Genomic DNA, 18,106 nt, shown 5'->3' with positions numbered 1-18,106 from the left:
AGAGGGAGGGGGAGAGGAGTGGGGGGAGGGGGAGAAGAGTGGGGGGAGGGGGAAGGAAATGGGAGGCTGGGAGGAGGCGGAAACTTCTTTTTTTCCTATTCTCAATAAAAAAAAAAAAGCTGTATTTTTTTGCATTGGCACAAACCGTACAGAATGTATGCTTTCAACATATCCAAAAACTACCATGTGTGATTGAGTGCCCTGTACACGTCCAATAACAGAAACAAGTCCTCTGGTTTTTCTAAATTATTATTTGGGATGCACTTTTATGGATGCATGAGCACATGTGCCTATGTGTGTAGGAAAGACGTCAACATTATGTGCATTCCTATATTGCTCTCCACTTGGTAAGACAAGGTCTCTAACTAACACACACGTTACCAACTTTCTAGACCAGCTGGCCAGTAAGCTCTGGAAAAATTCCTGTCAGTGCCCCCCAACTCCCAGCCCTGGGTTTTTAACACTGGTTCTGGGCATCTGGGATCAGGTCCTTACCTCAGTGAAGTACACAGCAAGCCCTACTAAGCCATCTTCCTAGCCCTCCCTTTGGTTATCAGAACTTTTTTACTTTTTCGCTCCTAGAGATTCAAATCTATGGCCTGGCACATGGTAGGCAAGGAACTGTAGCACTGAGCTTCATCCCTACTGGTCATCAGAACACTTATCCACATTTCTCCTTACTCTAGCATCTCCATAGTGTCACAACTTCACTAACATGCTAGGCCTATATTCACTTTTTACTGTGTGCCAGCACTGTAATATGTTTTTAACAGCATGGATATCGTGGCCTAGACTTTAGTGTCACTCATGTTACAGACAGGGAACTGGGATAGAGAAATGGAATGGGCTGCTGTCACAGCAAGAAGACAGGAGACCAGGCAAAGACACCAACTGGCACCCATACTGCACTGTTCCCTGTCCCCACAGCATCCCACCACTATTCCACATGGACTGTTCCCTCCACAATAAGAACCACATTATCAAGACAAATTAAACAATCAGCAAGCAGAAAAACATGTAAGTATTTTATATAAATCTTTGGCACTAGACTCTGAATCATTTAGGCAGTTAAAAAAAAGTAAAACAAAAAAGCCCTTTTGGTTATATTTTTTACCAGGCTCAGGAAGAATTATTTGGAAGCTAACAGTAGTAAGTTCTCATATTTTCCAGTTGAAAGTAACTAAAAAAATTCCCTTCCCTCTAAAACATGTTCAGTGGTTTTATTCACCATATATGGAAAAGGGCGATTCTGATATTTCTTCCTTCTGTTCTAGGCATTCAAATGTCCTCTGGGAGTTAATACTGTAAGCTTTTTTAAAAAGTGACTTCATTGGTGGAAGAAACAAACCATGAGAAAGCACTGCTACGCTGTGAGGAAGACACAGACCTTGGTTTTGTTACTCCAGGGGAGAGGATCTTTATATTAAGAATATTTCCAAAGACTGAAATATTAAACTTTTTAGCAGTTTATTAAATAACTTTTAAAATAGCCATAAATGAAATCAGTTCTTATATAAACTGGCTTTAAAAAAAACTGGTAGGAGAAAAAAAAGATGTATTTTAAATCTGCGAACTTATTTCTCAAAAATTCAATAAAATAAAAATGAACAGATTCCTTGATAGCTTTTTGAATTTTAATGCAAATGGCCTACTTAAACATATTAAAAATCAGAAAGTGAGAACAACAGTGCTGGAGGCAACAGATGCATTTTCATGCAGAAGAAGCAGTGTCCATGTTACACTTAATTTGATCTAGCTAAATCTATGTTTTCAAAATCAAGTAATAATTTTCATTAAGTCTTTTCAGCCAAATTATACACAATGATCCTTCCATCTTAAATTGTGCATGATGTTAGTAGTACCTTCCCAGAAGACTTGCCAAGGATCATAGGTAGTGTCCCTCTTAGGAGGCAGCTCACTGAGCCTCCCTGAACTGTGGAGACACATGTGCCCTTCACTGTAGCACTAACTGCTCCTGCCATACAACTTTCTTTTTTTTTTTTAACGTGCAATAGTATTTTATATAAAGATTAAGCAAACTGGATCTGTTTAAAGATAAATTTTGAACATGCGGGAAAATTTGAACATGCCTAGGCTCCCAAGAAACCAATAGGTCCAGTAGAATCAAAAACCCGTTGCCATTGTTCTTGAGGTCTCAGTAGTCCTCCTTGTCTGCTATGTTCAGCGAGACCAGTTTTGACCCAGGCTTTTTCAGACCCAGGCCAGCTGGCCTTAGTGAGTTCCCGATAGAGCATCCCCCTTGTCTCAGTGTATGGGTGCACCCCTCGCGGCCCTGAGTTCCTTGCTTGTGCTCTCTCTCCTTCTGCTCCTGATTTGGACCTTGAGATTTCAGTCCGGTGCTCCAATGTGGGTCTCTGTCTCTGTCTCCTTTCATCGCCTGATGAAGTTTAATATTCAGGAGGATGCCTATATGATTTTCTTTGGGTTCTCCTTCTTATTTAGCTTCTCTAAGAACCCGAATTATAGGCTCAATGTCCTTTATTTATGGCTAGAAACCAAATATGAGTGAGAACATCCCATGTTCCTCTTTTTGGGTCTGGCTTACTTTCATACAACTTTCAATACTACAAGGTAACTTGTCTTGGAAGACAGACAGAAATCTTCTGGAAATAAATTAAGTAAAGCGGCTTAAGATAGCCAGAGAAAAGGAGAAGAATTAAAAAGTAAAAGGCACGGTTACTATTTTCCCTCAGTAGACATTCCATCTCTGTAGCTGGTGCCAGTAGCAGCAGTGAGAAATGTGGTTAGGATGGGGGTTTGGGCTTCAAATGCAGGCCGAATGCTAACTTAGCACACACAGAGCTCTGGGTTCAATTCCTAGCATTTAAAGAAAAAAAAAAAGGCACTGAAGACAGCACTAACAATAGGCTGCAGGAGCTTGGGTAAGGAGAAAGAAGCCTGTCTGGTAAGAGTAAGAAATAGCTTCCTTCTTGTTTTAGAGCACTTACAATAATAACAAAAGAAATACAATCTAAAAATATGAAGTGACAGCATCATCCTTAGGCAAGGACTACAAGACCAATCAGAATTCCATTTATAAGCAGAACATACAAAGCTGGACCTCTAGTTCATCAAATACAACTCTCCCCACCCCACCCCCAAAAAAAGAAGAAAACACATTTGAAAGAAGAAGCACATATCTCAGCAAGGGAATCAGAGAGAGAAGTCTGTTCGGACTAACTGGGGTCTATGTCAGAGCTCCAGTACTTAATCTCGGGGTGACTCATACAGAGAGACCTCTTAAGTTCAGTTCCAGGTCAGTAAAAGGAAACAGTATCTAGCTTTACAAGTAGGAGGATTAAATAAGCAAATGCTATATAATCATCCTTAGTGACAGGTCAAAGGTAGCTTCAACTTATTTAGTTAAAAATTTCTTTCCTCAACTCCACAAATATTTCTATCTTCAGGGAAGACTATAAAGATCACACCCTTACTTAAGGCACAAAGAAGTGAAACACTCAGGGAAGAGTTAAGGACAGAATCTTGTTCTTTCACTTTATCCTTCTGTATATGCACGTTACTGCCAAGAGAGGGAGAGAAACATGACATCATGAGGTAACTACTTACTGGTTTCCTAAGGAAGAAGATGGACAAAGCTCCAACTAGAGGCATGTCTCCAATCAGGGGCTCCAGGATCACCCGCATGGTCCCATGAATCTGAACTCACATAGGAAATCACAAGTCAGGAAACATAATTCATCAAGGCCACTTGGTGACTCTTTAGCACATGGCTTAACACTTTATTCAGCTATAAGCACAAATACAAACTTACTTCAAAAACTTTGTACTTAATAAAAACTCCATAGCTTTTTTTTCTGAATATATCCTTAAAAACTCTAAAAATGAAAATTTGAAAAACTTACCTGAATACTTTTCACACCAGCTCTACAGAAGTATCGTTTAATCTCCAAATCAATCTCACAATTCCCTACAAAACTAGCACAGAAAAATCTTTCATTACACACAGTGAGTGACATTAATTATCCTCTTTGCTATCTATTAAGATTAGGCATTGCAAAGCACATAACCAAACAGAATGGGTAAAGTAACCATATTCATTCTGCAGGCAAAACTGACTGAAAGATGTAGCCTATACTACAAGACTCCTCCGCCACTCCAGGCTGAATGGATATACTGCTGTTAGGTTTCAACACTGCTATATCACCTGAGAGGAATACTGTCCATATGCTCTTGCTTTTGCTACACATAAAAATTTTAATTAAATTTAGATATCCAACACATGGAAGGCTGAAGCTGGAGGACTACTGTGTAAGACCCTGTCTCAAAAAAAACCACACAAAACAAGGTAGATAAGGATATGCTTCAGTTGGTAGACTGATTGTCTAGTATGCAAAAGGCTGTGGCTTTTAATATCCAGCCTTACATAAATCAGGTATAAATATATGTTGGATTCTTAGCACTCAAAGGTATAAGTAGAATGACAGCTCAAATCCTATCTCAGAAAACAAAAATTTTAAAAGCATGCAAACATCCAGTTTCAAAGGAAAACATAAATAACAATGTGCAATCTCTGGAGTACTCCTCTCCCTCCCCCATAATTTTTGTATTGATTCTTTGTGAATTTCACACCATGCACCCCAACCCCATTCATTTCCCAGTCCTTCCATATCTGCGCTCCACCCTTGAAACCTCCTCCCAATAGAAGATAAAAAATGTTGAAGCTGTGGTATGTCAGGGTGTGTCACACCATATATCCTTCTGTCCAAACAGCTTTACTTGTAACATTCATTGCAATGAGTGCATCGGTCTGCTTCAAAGCCTCTGGCTTCTGCTACACTATCAATATCGGATCCTCGCTGGGACTCCTCTCAGATAGCCTGCTGTTGTTCAGAGTTATGGAGATCCTGCAACTTTGGTTCCTAAGGACTGACCCCTTCAGGAGCTCCAGCAGCACACAGATTGTAGGTGGGCCAGTTCAAAGCCCTGGATGTGGGCCTGGGTGGCAGCTGTCTTGGTCAGCCTGCCAGTTCTCCCGCCCTGCCCAGGCTAGGGACAGGACCAGCTCTCCAGCCCCCACTCCACCAGGGCCAGCTCTCCTGAAACTGCCCACATGCAGGGTGGGGCCGGTAGAGCACTCCTTTGATGGAAGTTTTTTTTTTTGCATTTTTATTGGTTGTGATTTTTTTAATTAATTAATTTATTTATTAAAGATTTCTGTCTCTTCCCCACCGCCGCCTCCCATTTCCTTCCCCCTCCCCCAATCAAGTTCCCCTCCGTCAGCCCAAAGAGCAATCAGGGTTCCCTGTTTGTATAACAATGTCTTCATTTAGACTTTATTTTGCCCGCAGTAGATCTCACCAGCTTTCTTCTTGGTCACAAAAATCCTCACTCAGATGCTAAAAGGGCTTTATGACGTTAGAGGTTAGAAACAGCTTGTTAACATTTCACTTTTCTCAGTGATTATTTTCAAACATATAAAACAAATGGTTCTATACAATGACAGTGCAAAGCAGGCATTTATTGCCAACATAAACATGAAATATTCAATACATTCCACATGGGATGGTGTGGGATTTGATCTGTCTTAGCTGGGGATATTATTGTTATGATGAAACACCATGACCAAAAGCAAGTTGGGGAGGAAAGGATTTAGTTCACTCACAATTTTATTTAACAGTTCATTCAAGGAATTGAGGGCAAGAACCTGGGGGCAGGAGCCAATGCAGAGGCCATGGAGCGGTGCTGCTTACCAGTAGGCTTGCTTATAATGTTTTCTTGTAGAACCCAGAATCACCAGTCCAGGAATGGTCCCACCCATAATGGGCTGGGCCCTCCCAGACTAATTAAGAAAATTACCTACAGGTTGCCTACAGCCTGATCTTATGGCCGTGGTTTCTCAATTGCGGTTCTCTCCTTACACATTACCCTAGCCTGTATCAAGTTGACATAAAACTGTCCAAGACAACCTGTATCCTTGGTTCTTAAAAATGTAGTTGGTATCAGCTGGGTGTTGGTGGAGCATACCTTTTATCCCAGCACTCAGGGGGCAGAAGCAAGAGGATCTCTGTGAGTTCTAGGTCAGTCTGGTCTACAGAGTGGGATCCAGGAGAGCCAAGGCTACATAACACAGTGTAGCCCTGTCTCAAAAAACTAACCAAACAAACAAATAAAATAAGAAGTATGGTATCATAAACCTGGGGAATATGATGAATCAAATCAGGACGGGTCTTAGCCCGTAGTCTCAACCTTCCTAATGCTGTGACAACACAGATCCACATTTTGTGGTGACCTCCAACCATACAATTATTTTTGTTCCTACTTCATAACTGTAATGTTGCTACTTAGCAGTATCTCTCAGTTCCTAAGTCCATCGGACACGATTTCCACTGGCAGCAAACCAGAGGTTGAGAACCACTGGTCTAATCACTTGAGCAAAATCCTTCTAATATATATTATATACAGATTCCTCACACCGAGGACTATTCTCTACTTGTTGCTAAATTTACTGGTAACCTGCCTTAAAACTATCAAAGTTTCCCTTTTAAACCAACAGAAAGCCTAACACATGTTCTCTTTATTTCCCGATTCTTTTCAGCTTCCCCTCTCTCCTGCTGCCAATGTGCTAAGGTCTTTACCCAGAACATACAAAACATACAAAACGGCAGAGTACACAAGCTGCTAAAGCTGCATTTCATTCAAAGAACCACTAAAATAATCTGTTTAATGCTAGAACAACAAATGAGCAAAAGGTTTCTGTCCCATGAAGTTTATCATTGTCCCCAGCCTAACCTCACACACAGATGGGCGACCACAGAGCTCATACCCAGGTCTGTTGGCCATGCCAACTCTTTTATTCCACTGATGATGATGGTATTTGCATAAGCATCAAAAATTTAGAGATGAAGATTTTCCCGTATCAAAGACATTCGTCGCTCCTTTTTTTAAAAAGACAATTATTGAGGTATATTTTGGGGTTAAACCCATTAAAGCTCTCAGGGTCCAGAGCAGGATGTCTATAGCAAACAAAAACTGGCTGGGGCAAGGAAAAGATCTGAGGGTAGAACAAACCGACTCAAGGACGTTGCTCCTGCTTATTTATTCTTTGGTGAAGAAGAAAAGGCTGTTCTCCGCAAGGCTTTCAGTTTATATAAACACAGACAAATTTAGCAGTTCCATAGGCGGTAACAATAGCATCAAACATGCATTTCATAGAATCACAAAAACCCGTGGATCTGGCAAGGAGGCGCCTTGTGTCTCAGAGGGGGCATGGCTGTGGAGCTCCCTGGCAAATATCGGGAGGATTAAGAATGGGACTTTATGCCACAGTAAATCCAGCATGAGTTTTGCATATTTTATTTTCTGGAGTATCTGAAGTTAAATTTTTGTAGTACAAGTTTCTATAAAAGTACATGGAATGTCAAAATTTACTATTTTTTTTATCAAAAATGTATTATTTGGGGATAAATCTTTAGAGTGCTCTTCTCAGAAGTTGGAGCAACTTTGAAGACACCAGACAGATCACTATTCTCCATATTTATGATTATTGGCCACTGCCAACAGGAAAAGCTATTTTTATGTGTCATCGGGCTACATGGGAGTTCTAGGAAAGGAATGTACCAATTCTGAACCTTGTTTTTCCCTTTTCTTAAAATGAGAGGTTTACAATTTTATTCATCTCATAAAACAAAATAAAAAAGCAGAATATAGTCTAGAAAAGAATGGGACTTTAAATCACTACAGAATTCTAAGAAGTTTTTGTGCACTAACTACATATCGTAAGTGTAGAAATTTATGATTAATTGTAGAAAAATGCAGCAGTGCTGTTGCATTTTCTGAGCATTTCCGCTTTCTTCCCTGGTGGCTGGGAACACAGCCTTGGTAGCCATAGTAACCTGAGGGCTTGGGAGGAAGGCAAGGTGCTTGATTTGTTTTAGCACCTAGCTGGGTGAGTTAAAAAAGAATTTCTTTGGAGGCTTCGCTTTTGACTCCAGCAGGGTGCCCAAGTGAGAATTTTTCTCTCTAAGGCTGTTTTTAGAGGCTCAGGTTTTTTTCCTATATCTCTAGGGGTAAGGGTATAAAGAGTTAATTTCCTTGGCTATGATCTTGTATTAATTGAAATGAAGGTGAAGGGTAAGTATAGAATATTAGCAATTTGCCAGGTTAGAGCAACAGGCCAGATTACACTTTGCTGCATCTGCTGTTATAGTAGACAGACTTCTCTCTACTCAATGCCTCCTGTTTGGGGCTCCTTTCTCGTCAATAAGCCCTGTCAATAAAGTTGTGGGGGGACTGGTTTCATGTAGATTTGGCTATGAGAATAAAGGTTTGGCTGAATGAATGTTTTCACACCATGGCTTCATAATGTAGGGAGAGTTATCCAGCAGCCTTACAGGAAAGGTCAGGTTTATACACTGCTGGGATATTATAGAAGGGGAAAATGTCATAATTTCAGAAGATTTCTACAGAATTGACAGTGACTTATCCAAACAACAGGTGCTCCCGCAGCTCTGCAAAATGGGTCCTCCACAACATCATATTGTTGTGGATTTGTCCAATAGATCTGTCAGTTGTATATTTACTGTATAATCTAGACAACTGATACAAGGTCTATACAATTATTAATATACTCTGGAAACTCACAAATTATTAAAAAATTATCCTTAGTCTAGGCCCAAAAAAGGGGATTCAACTGCTAATAACCATTTGCCTTGTTTATTTTGAGAATCTTTCACCGACGCCCAGGGCGACGTACGGTTAGAGTGGCTGGCCACAGCATAAGAGATCCTCTTGTCTCTGTTTCCTTGATCCTGGGATTATAAATGAACCACCATTTGTTTCTTTAGTGGGTTTTAGGGGCTGAAAAAAAGCAACCATTTGGTCAATGGAGCTGTCAATTGAACCTATTACAAGTAAAATTGTCATTTCTATTTAGTAATTTTGTTTTCATTAGTAATGTATAGAAATGCAATGAATTTAACTGTATTTTGCTACCTGGCTAAATTCATTTTAGCTTTAAGGGATTATATTTTAAATTTTATTTGCTGAGACAGGGTCTCTGTGGTAGTTTGAATGTAACTGGCACCATATTCTCACAGGGAATAGCACTATTAGGAAGTGTGGCTTTGTTGGAGTAGGCATGGCTCTATTAGAGGAAGTGTGCCACTGTGGGGGTGGGTTTTAAGGTTTCCTATGATCATGATACCACCCAGTGTCTTGGTTTACTTTCTGTTGCCTGCAAGATATACAATTATTAGCTACTACTCCAACATCATGATTGCCTGCATGCCTCCATGTTCCTCGTCAGGATGATCATGGACTAAACCTCGGGACTCTATACCACCCACACCAATGAAATGTTTTTCTTTATAAGAGTTGCTGTTGCTGGTCATGGTGTCTTGTCACAGCTAAGACAGTCTCACAATCAGTGAGTGAATGTAGGCCAGTCTTCTCCCAGGGCTGGGACTGAATGCGTATGCCATCACAACTGATTTTAAAACTTTTTATGGGATTTTTTCTGTAAGATCTCATCATTTGTAAATGCTGCTATTCAATTTGGATGCCTTTTTTTCATTGTATTGTCTAACTATCTAGGTTGATTTTTTTTTAATCATGAAAGAATACTGAATTTCGTTAAACCCATCTTCTGTATCAACTGAGGCAACTATGAAGTCATCTCGCCACACCAGTTCCTTCTTAAAATCAAGCGGTGTATTTTACAGATTGGTTTTCATATCCTGAATCACATTTGCATTCTGGGAATAAATTCTGCTTCTTGATGGTATATAACCTATGCTACTAGATTCAATTTGCTAGTATTTTGTAGAGGATTTTTTATATTAAGGTTCGTAAGGATTATTTTTTAGATTATAGTTTCATGTAGAGCATATTTTATTCAGTACATTTTTAAAAATTTCTTTTATTTTATGTGCATGGGGTGTTTTGCCTGCATGTATGTCTGTGTACCATGGTGTGTGCCTGGTGCCCATGAAGGCCAAGAGAAAGCACTGGATTCCCTGAAATGGAATTACAGATGTGAGCTGCTAAGTGGGTGCTGGGAATCAAACCCAGGCTGTCTGGAAGAGTACCAAATGCTCTTAATTACTGAGACATCTTTCCAGGCCCATTATATTTAATATATTTAACGAATGACAGTTATCTAGATTATGAGGAATTCAAAGACTGTTAACATTTAGAAGAATTTGGTCAAATTCCAATGAAAAACGGACAAGAAATTCATATTATATCCTCCACCTTACACATAGAGCCATGACAAAATGTAACACAAATAAAAACTTACCTAATCTGAAGGTCCAGAATAATTTGTCTTTTGTCTACATTTTCAGTATAAACCTTCACACCATTGACTCTAAGGGGCTGAAACAATAAATAATTTAATTTAAAACACAGAAAGGTTTAGAAGCAAACGAACTTACAATACAGCACAGATATGATAAGAGCAAGTTCAGCATCAGACTGCAAGTGTAATTCTGTCTACAGCACACTGTTTAACTCTGACAATTTACTTGTATTCCTCAGTTTTCTCATCTGTAAGATATAAATAACATGACAACCATGTGAGATTACTGTGAAGTCAGATGGTATAATGAATAGAAGCACACTGCAAGGCGTATTAGCAGTAAGTATCCAGTAAACACAGGTATTACTGTTGTTAGCACATGTAATAATAGCCTCATCGCTTTCAATTTAATCTGATCCTCTTCTTCTACTCTATCTTTATTAATACTTCCCATTACTTTTAATTTATGTTTTACAAGTTTTCACTTTGAAATTTCACAAAAATTTGGCTTTTCAGTAGATTAAAAAAAAGAATATAGTTGAGTGTGCAGGCCAATAATCACAACATTTAAGAAGCTGAAACATGGCATTGCCAGTTCAAGGCAGCCTGAAAAATAATAGAATGAGAAAATAGAAATGAATAATACCTAATATATGATACAAATAATTTACTATGCAATCACAAAAGACAAATCATTTCTTTTTTGTGTTGTTATTTTCTTTTGTTTGAGACAGGGTTTCTTTGTGTAGCTTTGGAGCCTGTCCTGAACTCCCTCTGTAGACCAAGCGGGCCTTAACTTCACAGAGATCTGCCTGCCTCTACCTCCTGAGTGCTAGGATAAAGCTGTGCACCACACTGTCTGGCTGTATTTCTTTTCCTTTAAGACTTATTTCTACTTATGTGTATGCTGAGGCCAAAAGAAAGTGTCAAATCTCCTGAGCTGAAGTCATAAGTGAGAATTTGTGGGTGACAGGAATCAAACTTAGATCCTCAGCAAGAGATCCGAATCACCGAAACATCTCCCTGACCTACAGTTTGTATTTAAAGGCCAGCCTGTGCTTTATAGTAAGACTGTCTCAAAAAGCCAAAATACAGACGTACCCCTTACAGAGGAGTGTAGGGAGAGGAGGAGGGAGAGAAACATAAAAGGAGGAGGGACTAGTTGGGAAGAAGGAGATGAACAGTAGTGGGAAGAAGATAAGGGAAGGTGATGGGGGTATGATTATGGTACAATATACTGCATAAAATATAATACACGCATGAAATTGTCATATATATAAATGTAAAAATCCTCAGTATTTTCTCAAAATAATTATGTTAGAATTTATTACTTAATCATAAAATTTTCTACAATAAATATTCATCAAGAAATGCTTTCTCATCTAATTTTTAGAAAATGCTGAAAATTTTAAAAATCTGGATGAAATCATATTCATGATTTATATAGAAAAATATTTGTTATGGGAGCATGGGGTTCATAGGGAGGAGGGAGGAAGAGAGGGGAGCGGAGAGAAATATATAGCTAATAAAAACAAAAAAGAATAAAGAAAAAAGAAAAGTGGATTCTAGCCATAAACAAAGGACATTGAGCCTATGGTTGGCAATCCTAGAGAAGTTAAATAATAAGGTGAACACACACACACACACACACACACACACACACACACAAAAACATATATAGATCCTCCTGGAAATTGGAAGCAGACAAGATCACCAGGCAAAAGTTGGGAGCAGAGAGGTAGGGGTGGAATGGGGGGAAGGGGAGAGGGGGAGAGAGAAGGGAGAAGGGGAGGATTGGGGAGAGCTTGGGGGAGTGGGAGGGTGGAGATGGAGGAAGGGCAGATATGGGAGCAGGGAAGAAGATATCTTAATTAAGGGAGTCATTTTAGGGTTGGCAAGAGACTTGGCTCTAGAGGGGATCCCAGGTATCCATGGGGATGTCCCCAGCTAGGTCCTTGGGCAGTAGAGGAGAGGGTGCTGAAGTGGCCTTGTCCCATAGTCACACTGATAAATATCTTGAATATTACCATAGAACATTCGTCCAACGATGGATGGCGATAGAGACAGAGACCTACATGGGAGCATTAGACTGAGCCCCCAAGGTCCAGTTGAAGAGCAGAAGGAGGGAGAAGGTGAGCAAGGAAGTCAGGACCATGAGGAGTTGGTCAACCCAGTGAGACAGTGTGTCTGATCTAATGGGAGCTCACCAAAGCTAGCTGGACTGGGACTGAACGAGCATGTGATCAAACTGGACTCTCTGAATGTGGCTGACAATGGGGGCTGACTGAGAAGCCAATGATTATGACACTGGGTTTTGATTCTACTGCATGTACTGGCTTTTTGGGAACCTAGTCTGTTTGGATGCTCACCTTCCTAGGCCTGGACGAAGAGGGAAGGGCCTTGGACTTCCGGTATCCTGCTGTAGAAGGAGCCGTGGGCAGGCCTGCTTTTTGTCTCGCCCAGCTCCCGCATGGTTAGCTTTACACCCGAAATAACAACACACAAACTGTATTCATTTAAACACTGCCTGGCCCATTATATCTAGACTCTTCTTGGCTAACTCTCACAACTTGTTTAACCCATTTCTAATAATCTGTGTAGCACCATGAGGTGGTGGCTTACCGGGAAGGATTCTAGCCTACGTCCATCTTGGCAGGGAGCTTCATCGCGTCTGCTTCACTGCCTTCTACCCAGCATCCTGTTCTGACTACTCGGCCTACCTAATTTTCTGTCCTATCAGGGCCAAGGCAGTTTCTTTATTAACCAATAAAGAAACACATAGACAGATGACCCTCCTCCATCACCCTGCCCTCTCTTAGAACTGGAGGGCGAGGGGGAGGGGAGAGAGTGGAAATTTTGAATGGCATCATTTATAAAGCAATAAAAATTTTAAAAAAAGAAAAAGAAAAATATTTATTAAATAATATATAAATAAAACTGTACAAATATTAATGAAATAATACATATGAAATCTGGAGAGGCAAAAATTATTATTAAGCAAATTGATATTTGTTTTCTATGTATAGAGGTTTTACCTACATGTGTGTCTCTGTACTGCTGGCTGTCCTGGAATTTGCTCTATAGACCAGGCTGGCTCTGAACTCACAGAGATCCACCTGTCTCTGCCTTCTAAGTGCTGGAATTAAAGGTGTGTGCCGCCAACTTTATCAATATTTAGATTGATATTTATTAAAGCTAGTACCCCTTATTTGTCAGAAAAAAAAAGTCAAAAACCGGGCTGGAGAAATGACTCAGGGGATAAGAGCACTTGTTGATCTTCCAGAGGGCTTGAATTTGGTTCCCAACACCCACATCACGCGGCTGTACAAATGCCTGTACCTCCATCTCCAGAGGCTCTGATACCATCTTCTAGCCTCCATGAATGCATGTATGGCATATTCTCACACAGGTACACATATACACACATAAACAAAAATAAAAATTAATTTAAAAAGTAAAACAAAAACAACAAAATATAAAGAGCAGCACAGTGAGAGCGAGGCAACAAGTGGGAAAAGCCAGGACCTGCCACTGGGAAGAACCTAGGGCCTTGCAGACTTTCCAGTCTTCTTCAGGAACAGTCTCCCCAGGGCCTGCACAGTGGTCACACTGTTGCTATGCTTTCACAGCAGTCCCACTGTGTGCTTGAGAAAGGGCACTAAAGAACGAAGGAACTGACCTGCTGACCCACGTCCACTTTTGTGAAGCTGAAGGTACTAAGGTGGGCATTTGCTCCCCGCACAGCTGGTTCTATGGTTTCTCGAAAGAGCTTCTCTATAAATTGACAAATAAAGGGCCACATGTGCTTTACCGTCTAGAAGGAAAAGAAACTCACGTTAAATAATTGCTATGACGTATGATACATAATTTATTTGAGTCACTAAGGAACTCATGTCATCTATCAGAAACTGGCTCTGAAAACTAGAACAAAAGGGAGAGGCAGTCCTGTCAAATGTGTTCTCAGTGCTAAGCATTTATTTCAACAATAAACTACTGATTAGACAATATACTACAAGAATTAGTTCTTTTAGTTAGCTATTATGTTTAAACATACCTACATATCTAGTAATCACTAAAAGTCCCATGACTTCAACTGACTGTAGGAAGACGTAGGCTATGGCCAGGTGGTGGTGGCACAAGCCTTTAATTCCCAACACTCAGAAGGCAGAAGTATACTATCTCTGAGTATGAGGCCATCCTGGTCTACAGAGTGAGTTCCAGGACTGCCAGGGCTACACCGAGAAACTCTGTCTCAAAACCAAACTAATACCAAAACCAAAACCAGAAACTTAACTCATAGCTCTCAGGCTGGGAGGGTAGTTCAGTGGTTCATTTGCTTCTTTTGGGTGAGGCCCTTGGTTTGATCTCAACACCATAACAAAACCAAACCAAAGCCAACAAAAAAACTGTGTGTGGACCTCAGTAACCACTCCTGCATTTTATAGCCACAAATTAACTTGGGCTATAGGTGATTTCTGTCTAGACTAATGTCACTATATTGCCTTAGAGATGCTCAAAATACCAGGCAACAGAGACTCAGCCTAAAGCTTACTCAAACAAAATATCCATTAAAAGGTATTATAGATGGCTAGTTTCTTGGGAGTTATTTTTTTCTCTTTATAATATTTCTAGAATGTGTGCTTGTGATTTCTATAAAGCAGATGTTAGCAGCCTCTATTTAAAAACACAGACACAAAGCCAGATGGCAATGCCATACAAGTACATGCATAAATCTTCTTAGGACAGTGACACAGCTCTTGTTCTTCCCAAGGGAAAGTCACATACTACTTGCAACAGTACTCATGGGAGCAGAAGCCTGCACACCAATCTGAACTTCAATACTACCAACACTGAAATTTCCAAACATGGGAAGATAGTTCTAGCCCTCTAATTCCCAATGAATATTTGGAGTATGCTAATCTTACCTTATTTAGCCACTCTGCTCTTTCAGTGTCTGGAAAATGAACCTGAGAGAGAAAAACACACACATGACTTAATGACTCCTGACAATCACACATACACACAAAATCCATAGGTTATGTAGAAATCTTACAGTCCTATGTTTATATAATGCCTCTTTAAAACCCTTTGCTCTAATGCTTTCTAACACGACCTCAGAAAAGGAAAGTTGATATGCAGGGTACCTTACTTGCCACATTCTAAGAACTTGGAGGGAAAGGGTTTGGGACCCACAAATACCACAAGAGCCTTCATTGCCTCCCACCACCCAAGTGAGTATTCCCTGGCATATGAAATACCCAAGTACAAAAAGCCCTTCTTGCCTTTAAAAACCATATTACCATTGTCACCATTCTGCTAGAAATCTAGACTCAGACTTCAAAATTCATCTCTTCTTGTTGCATTCACTTTTGAGCCCTAACCAGATGACTTCTATATGCAAGGGCCATCTGCACCAGTTTTCTGCCCTCTCCCAAGTGCACACTGTGGTCATAGCTCTCCACAGGTAAGGCCTACATACTGGAAAAGAGATTGAAAATGCAAAGAGAAACCTACTTACAAAGTAAGTGAAGAATGTATTGTTACAGCTAAAATAAAACATATTTGCAAAAGGAAGCTAGTGCTGTTTTTGGCCACAAGGGAGCTTTCAAAAGAAGAGCACACAGGCCACACATAGTTTTGATTTGGTGGTACAGTGGCTCATAGGAGATATTGTATTGGTGACTGAGAAGATCTGATGTACAGAATTTTTCTGAGTCACAAAGAATCCAGTCCAGTCATGCTGTCCTCTGGCTGAAAGAACCAATGGAGCTAAGTAGGATGTAGTCTCAAGGAGGGTGTGGGAAGGGTATGGTTCCCAAGGTTTCTAGACCCCACTCTCCTTTTCAAGTTTGATTATGAGAACAAATAACAGAGATGGGGCCTAGCAGGAGCCAATCCCTGAACACAGCATAGGTCATTATCAAGCCATGGACCACAGGCTTTCAGAAGTCCTGAGTGACTGACTCCTCCTCTGGGTTCTTAGCAAGAGGAAAACAAGCAGGGGTAGGGACAGTATTATGGATTTGCTCTGTGTCTATAAACAAGACTAAGCAGGCCTTTTTTACCTTGAACCACATAATATGAACAATATAATTTGATTGAACCATGAGACAGGCTAGAGTGAGTGGACATAGTCATTTCTAAATTAGGTAAGTATAAATTTATCAGCGTGTGGTGTAGTGCAAAAATCTTCCAAAATTGGAACAATGACTTAGAAGTTAGGGAAGTCAATGTTCAACAAGGCTAAAGGTCAGTCAGTGAACTGCTACACATCTGCTTAACTGTAGATGTTGTGTTCTGTCGTTGCTGAGGGATAAACTCTAACCCAAGTTGAATGAGTGTACAAGAAAAGGCTGCACTTGTCCAGGGAACAGGAAGAAATTTGGTGGTAAAAGTGAGGGGAGTGGATAGGCTTGTTACACTTATAAAAACAAAATTAATTAGTTTGCATCAGTACTTTGCCATTTCTTTATACTACTTTGTAGTTTAGCTCAGTAAAAGTCTGATCAGGGTGCACAGAGATGACCAAAGGTGAGTGATCACCTCCCCAGCTAAACAGCCCAGTCTCTAAGCCCTCATTCCAAGGGCAAAACCATGGGCCCCACCCCCACCTACCTCAGATTCACTAGCCAACCAGCAGCAGGCACCTACCTGCAGGTAGGCTACTCCAACAAAAACCGGACCCTGTAATCTACAAGTTGCACTCAGCCCCCAAACCCACCCATCCCCCTGCAACCTCAGAGGATCTCTGATGTACAGACTGCTACTACACAGAACAGACCAAGAGGTGAATGACCAGCTCCCCATGAAGACACCCCAGTCTCTAGATTCTAGGTCTCTGAACAAAACCCCAAACCCCTCCCCTTCCTGCCACAGCTTCACTAGCCAGTCAGCAGGCAAGTCCCTTGCAGATAGGCTGCTTCAACCCCCACCCCTCATCTATGAGACCCAGTATCTAGAAATTCCACTCCACCCCAACACCCACGCGTCCCCCTTGACCTCAGAGGATCTGAGGCACAGACTGCAACTACACAGAGTAGGCCAAGAATGGCTTCCTAGGGCACAGACAGCAACTGTAAAAATTAGTCCAAGAAGGGATCCCTGAGACACAGACACCTATTGCAAGGATTCAACCAAGAGGCAAAGACACTGCTGGCACCAATCAGAGGAAGAGATGGGTAGGTACCAAAGCAAGAATACATTCAATAACCTAAAAAGCAACATGGTAACACCAGAACCCAGTGATCACACAACAGGAATACCTGAACATCCTAACCCAAAAGAGGCAGAAGAAAATAACCTTAAATATAATTTTGTGAAGATGATAGAGGCCCTTAAAGAGGAAATGAAAAATTCCCTTAAAGAAATGGAGGAAAGAAAAAAAAATTAGAAGAAATCAATAAGTCCCTTAAAGAAACCCAAGTAAACAATCAAACAGGTGAAGCAAACAGTTCAAGACTTGAAAATTTAAATAAAGGCAATAAAGAAAACACGAACAAAGGGAATTCTGAAAATAGAAAATCTGGGCAAATGAACAGGAAATACAGATGCAAGCATAACCAAAAGATTACAAGAGATGGAAGAGAGGATCTCAGGCACTGAAGATATGATAGAGGAAATAGATTCATAGGTCAAAGAATACATTAAATTCAACAAATTCTTACCACAAAATATCCAGGAAATCTGGGACATCATGAAAAGACCAAACGTAAGAATAATAGGGATAGAAGAAGAAGAACTCCATCTCAAAGGCAGAAAAAATATATTCAATAAACTCAGAAAAAAAAAACTTTCCCAGCCTAAAGAAAGACATGACTACGAAAATAA

The 18,106-nt window shown here is 40.4% G+C and overlaps 1 protein-coding gene across 2 annotated transcripts in view; it reads right to left on the bottom strand.

Moving 5' to 3' along the window:
* The window catches only part of Esyt2 (extended synaptotagmin 2), a 103,950-nt gene that overhangs the window by 41,703 nt on the left and 44,141 nt on the right, over nt 1-18,106 (bottom strand). For both annotated transcript variants that reach the window (XM_050120868.1, XM_050120869.1), the window contains exons 2-6: nt 15,205-15,246; nt 13,959-14,093; nt 10,280-10,356; nt 3,885-3,957; nt 3,589-3,678 (exon numbers count right to left, since the gene is read on the bottom strand). In XM_050120868.1, the coding sequence (XP_049976825.1) occupies nt 3,589-3,678; nt 3,885-3,957; nt 10,280-10,356; nt 13,959-14,093; nt 15,205-15,246 (417 nt within the window). The remainder of the gene's footprint in view (nt 1-3,588; nt 3,679-3,884; nt 3,958-10,279; nt 10,357-13,958; nt 14,094-15,204; nt 15,247-18,106) is intronic.

The sequence above is a fragment of the Alexandromys fortis genome, unplaced genomic scaffold (genome assembly GCF_014885135.2).
Source record: "Alexandromys fortis isolate MF-2015 unplaced genomic scaffold, M_Fortis_MF-2015_v1.1 scaffold_182, whole genome shotgun sequence".
NCBI lineage: Eukaryota > Metazoa > Chordata > Mammalia > Rodentia > Cricetidae > Alexandromys > Alexandromys fortis.
The sequence above is the reverse complement of the archived record's forward strand: the minus strand, read 5'-3'. Positions and strand labels throughout refer to the sequence as shown.